This window comes from Corvus brachyrhynchos, unplaced genomic scaffold (assembly GCF_000691975.1).
Source record: "Corvus brachyrhynchos isolate BGI_N302 unplaced genomic scaffold, ASM69197v1 scaffold59, whole genome shotgun sequence".
Lineage (NCBI taxonomy): Eukaryota > Metazoa > Chordata > Aves > Passeriformes > Corvidae > Corvus > Corvus brachyrhynchos.
Window position 1 is genome coordinate 2,335,733 of NW_008246054.1, and position 4,486 is coordinate 2,340,218.

Here is a 4,486-nt window from a genome sequence, read left to right on the forward strand (position 1 = left end):
CCCCCCATCGCTGGGCGCCGGGAGGGCTCCGGGCGGGCGGTGGCAGAGTGACTCTGGCCCTCGTGCCCGCAGCAGGCCCCGGTGTCCCCCCCGCCGCCCCGCGCTGTCCGGCCGTGCAGAGGGGCCGGCTCAGGACAGCCCGGCCCCAGGCCAGCACCAGCCTCGTGCCCCCGAGCCCCCGCAGGGTGGCAGGGAGAGGCCCGACCCCGTCAGCTGGCGCAGCCCCCTGTTGTGACAGACTTTAATCCGTCATAAAGTCTTCCGTGGAAAACCTTTCGGTAGCTGCAGGGCTGAGTCGCTTCATTGCGTGTGACACCGGTGTGTGGCTGTGACAGCCACAGCGCTCAGGGTCCCTCTGTGCAGCCGCATCTCTTGTGAAGCTTCTGACCTGCCCGTCGGTGCTGGCATCTGTGTCCCCCTGGACAGCTCCCACCCCTTGGTTATGACAAAGTCTGTAGCCCACAGCTCCCTTTGGTTGGTTGGTTTGGTTTTGGTTTTCTTTTTTTTTCTTTCTTTCTTTGAAGCCATCCTGTGCTGCTGCTTGTTTGCTCCATCCTCCAAGAGTGTTCATCCTCCCTGTGCTGGCCCCTGCCCACACTCAGGCTGGCAACGAACCCCAGCTGGGATGGGAGCTGATTTGGGGGTGGGATTCCTCCTTTCCCATCTTGGCTTTAGGCACGGGAAAGAGGAGGAGAAAATGTCCAGAAGTGCAGTGCAGGAGGGGTTTGGAGTGGGGGCCCAGGGGGTGGATGTGGGCACTGCCAGCATCCCCAGGGAGCGAGGCAGGGGAGCCGGCTTGTGGTGGGATGGAGTGAGGACAGGGAATGCCAGGCAAGGGCTTGCAGTGGTGTTTACCCCCTCTCCTTTTTCCCCTATATTACTGGTCCCAGAAGTTTCTGTTGTAGTTCCAGGGGAGATGTCTGCCCTCGGTGAGGCTTCCAAGCTTGGGGCACAGCTTGGGGTCAGATCAGGGCTGGCATCCTTGTCCTGGCCCGTCTGGCACATTTTGGTTGAAGCAAACTGGGGGAGCACTGGCTGGGGAAGGGGCAGTGTGGGGTGCAGGACAGGACAGGGACACTGGGCACAGTGTGGGGACCAGGAGGCAGCTCCTTGGGCATCCAGCGGTGCTGGGACTGTGTGTTGTCACCGTGTGTCACCGTCAGTGTCTGGACACCCATGGAAAAACGTCGCTCTGCCTTCTGCCCCTTTCCTTTTTCTTTTGCTCACGTTATCGCTGCAGCGCAGGAGCTCGTCTCTGATATTTGCCAAACCATGGCTTGCTGACCTCTCTCTCTCTCTCTGTTTATGTCTGTGCCTTTCCCTGTATGTTCTGTAGAGGATGTAGCAAATTTAACAGCCAGTGATGTGATGAATCGGGTAAACCTGGGATATTTGCAAGGTAATTCCCGTTCCCTGGGAGTCCCGCGTGACTCATGGCATGCAGTGTACAACAAGATCATGCCAGCTAAGCCCAAACCTCACCCTTGCCAGTTTTCACCTTAGATCCCCAAGCTTTCAGCACTAATTTGTCGGGTGGCATTGGAAAACCAATCACTGTCCCGTAGTGGTGGTGCAAACACAGGGCTCTGCCTGATCAGGGAGACAGAAACCTCAGGGACCCTTTTTCAGCTGAATTCCTACAGGGAAATCACAGCCCTCGGCTTTCATTAACAAAACCCTCCCTCCTTGGCTCTGCGAGGTGGCTTTGGGCTGTGCAGCCAGTGGCAGGGTGAGGAGGGGACAAGGAGGGGGACAAGTGCACCAGAGCTGCCTGTGCATGTTGTGATGAGATGCTGGAGCTCCTGCTGGGTCAGCCACAGTCCAGGGCAAGGCAGCGCTTAAAAAATCCCTTTGCACCCCTTGGTTTGCCCTCCTGGACCCCTCTCCAGCATTTGCAGACCCCATTTTCTGACTGGGGGATGTCTGGGTCAGCCCGAGGCAGCAACTGCAGCCACTCTGGGCACCTCGTGGGGCTCTGTGGGACCTGCCAGGTTTTCCCATCTTTTTCCCCTGGAACATGCCCTGGAGAAAGGTCCTTTTTTACTGCAGCAGCCCCAAGATTAGCAACAGCCCATCGCAGCTTCATTTTTGGCTCCACTAGCCCAGGCTTAAGGTGAAACGTTGGCATTTTCCTACAAAGTGTGTCCTTCATCCGAGAGGCAGCCGCAGCTGGGGCTCATGGAAGCCCCAGGCCAGCAGAGTATATTGCCTGGGGCAGCGGGATGCAGCAATATACTCGGAGTGCTCAGCGGGGCCTGGCTTGGCCGCACGGGGTCAGGACAAGGCGCTTCCATGGGGCAGGGAAACCTGCCCAGAGCCAGAGCCCTTCCCCGCCTCCTGTCATGTCAAACCCTGTGTCTCCCGTCGGGTCCCAGGGTCTGTGTGCCACCCTTGCCCCCAGCATTGCCACTCCCATCCCTGTCTCCCTGTAAGGCTGGGCACTGGGATGGCCAAAGCTCTCCGGTGGCTCCAGGACAGGACACCCTGGCACAGGCTGGGGGTCCCGGGCAGCATCTCCCTGAGGGTGGTCCCAGGTCCCCTGGCTGCAGCACCTTCTGTGGTCTCAGAGGTGCCAGGGATGTGTCTGAGCAGCAAAGCAAAGGTCTGGTGTCCCCCTGCAAGCAGCGCTGGGTTTGGAACCGGCACAGCCCAGCCCTGGGGATGTCCCGGGGAGGTCTGGGTGTGCCCTGGCAGAGGCAGCTCAGGAGGAAGCTGTTTGCATCCCTGTGCTGGGTGGCTCTGGTGGCTGGAGAAAAGCAGTTTCACCCCAGTGCCGAGGCTGAAGAGCAGCTGGGCCACCCCCGTGCCAGGGTGATCTGGCACCCGTTGTCACTGCTGTGGCAGAAGACTCGGGCTGTGCCCACCGTGGGGCAGGGCAGCTCTGACTGGGGGATCCCCCACGCCGGGCAGGGGGACAGCAGGGCCGGCGTGGTGGGAGCAGCAGGACAGGCCACAGGCAGCCGCCCCCAGCCTGGAGTTAATGCCCATCCCAGTGGCCGGGTCCTGGTCCTGCTGCTCCCCGAAGCAGCTCCATTTGCTGAGCTCGTCCAACCCCCGGTGTGCTGCTCAGAGGGGCCTTTCCCAAAGCCTGGAGAGGTGTCCCAGTGACAAGCCTTGCAGTGAGCTGGTGTCCCGCCGTGCTCCTCACGCTGCCCCAGCGTCCATCTGTCCGTCCCCTCTCCACCCTGTCCATCCACACCCCATCACCCCGTCTGGAAATGGTGTCACCTGTCGCAGCTTCCACCCCCCGGCCGCCCGCAGCCTCGCACCCCCATCCATTTCACCATGATCTTGTTCTTGGCTATTTCGGGAAGCGCAGGGGCCCCCCCGGCACTGAGGCCGCCCGTTCGCCCCCGTGGGTGCCGCTCTTGGTGGCCCTGAGCCCCCCCTGAGAGGTCGCAGTGGTTTAGAGCCATCGCCAAAATGGCATTGAAGGCTCTGAAACTCCACGGAGGCGATTTCCCCTGGGTGGGGGAAAGAAGCAATCCCTGGACTAATCCTGTGTCTGGATGATGCTAAATTGAGTAACTGAAGGGGAGAGGTGGGCAGAGCGTTGGGGGCGGCCCCGGGGGGGTTCAGCTGCCCTGACCCTGTGGTTGGACTTGTGCTGGACACAGCAGGACTAACCTGTTCCCTCTTTTGCACTGAACCAAGGTAAGACATCTCACTTTATTTTGGGGGGAAGTGGGGACTTTGAAGAGTTACCTCTGCCAGTCCCCTGGGCCGTGCTGTGGTGGGAGAGAGCCTGGGGAGGCGAGGAGGGAGGTGGCAGTGTCGTTCTTGGTGCTCGCTCCGTGGCAGTGATGTTGCCCACAGCTTCTCCTGGTGAAGGGACCCATTTGCCCCCTGGGGGCTGTCACCTTGCCTGTTGGGGTGTCTGTGGGGGTGTCCCTCCCTCACCAGCCCTTTCCCTCCTCTTGCAGACGAGATGAACGACCACCAGAACACCTTGTCCTACGTCCTGATCAACCCCCCCCCGGACACGCGGCTGGAGCTCAACGACATCGTGTAGGTGTTACCTCACCCCCTGGCCCCCAGACTCCCCCAGTGCCATGAGCTGCCCCCATCCCACTGCTTCCCATGATTTTTCATAAATAACCGCGGGTTTTACCTCTTTCCCAGGCCATTCCCCATCCCTGTGCTCTTGAGCAGTGCCCAAACCACCCCATCTGAGCTCTGATGGGCAGCGTGGAGTTTTCCCTTGGCTTTGGCCACTGAGCAGCCTCCAGCAGGAGTAACTCCTGATTATTTATTATCTTATTTTATGGCATTTACGTGAACAGCTCTTATCATTTAACATCTGTTATTCCAACAACTGCCGTGCTCTGCAAGCAGCACAGCCCCATGGGGCATCCCTGTGCGTCCTGGCTTCAATCCCAGGGGGAACAGGGCGGGTTCCAGCAGTGTGACCAGGCTGTGTCCCACAGGCACCTGATCCGCTCCGACCCGCTGGCCCACGCGGCCCACGACGGCCACAGCGGCACGA

The 4,486-nt window shown here is 60.3% G+C and overlaps 2 protein-coding genes across 4 annotated transcripts in view; both read left to right on the forward strand.

Moving 5' to 3' along the window:
* KCNT1 (potassium sodium-activated channel subfamily T member 1) overlaps positions 1-1,284 on the forward strand; it is a 34,334-nt gene extending 33,050 nt beyond the window's left edge. Inside the window, exon 30 of the mRNA XM_017745397.1 lies at positions 1,241-1,284. Coding sequence (XP_017600886.1) covers positions 1,241-1,284 — 44 coding nt within the window. The remainder of the gene's footprint in view (positions 1-1,240) is intronic.
* The window catches only part of LOC108449470 (potassium channel subfamily T member 1-like), an 8,720-nt gene continuing 4,240 nt past the window's right edge, over positions 7-4,486 (forward strand). The window contains exons 1-3 of one of the 3 annotated variants that reach the window (XR_001865625.1): positions 7-3,654; positions 3,924-4,008; positions 4,428-4,486. Coding sequence is in view for 1 of the 3 variants with exons in the window: in XM_017745538.1 (XP_017601027.1) it covers positions 1,306-1,399; positions 3,924-4,008; positions 4,428-4,482 (234 nt within the window). In the remaining 2 variants the exon portion in view is untranslated. Of the gene's footprint in view, positions 4,009-4,427 lie in introns of all 3 variants that reach the window. The other 2 variants (XM_017745538.1, XR_001865624.1) reach the window with 2 other exon arrangements.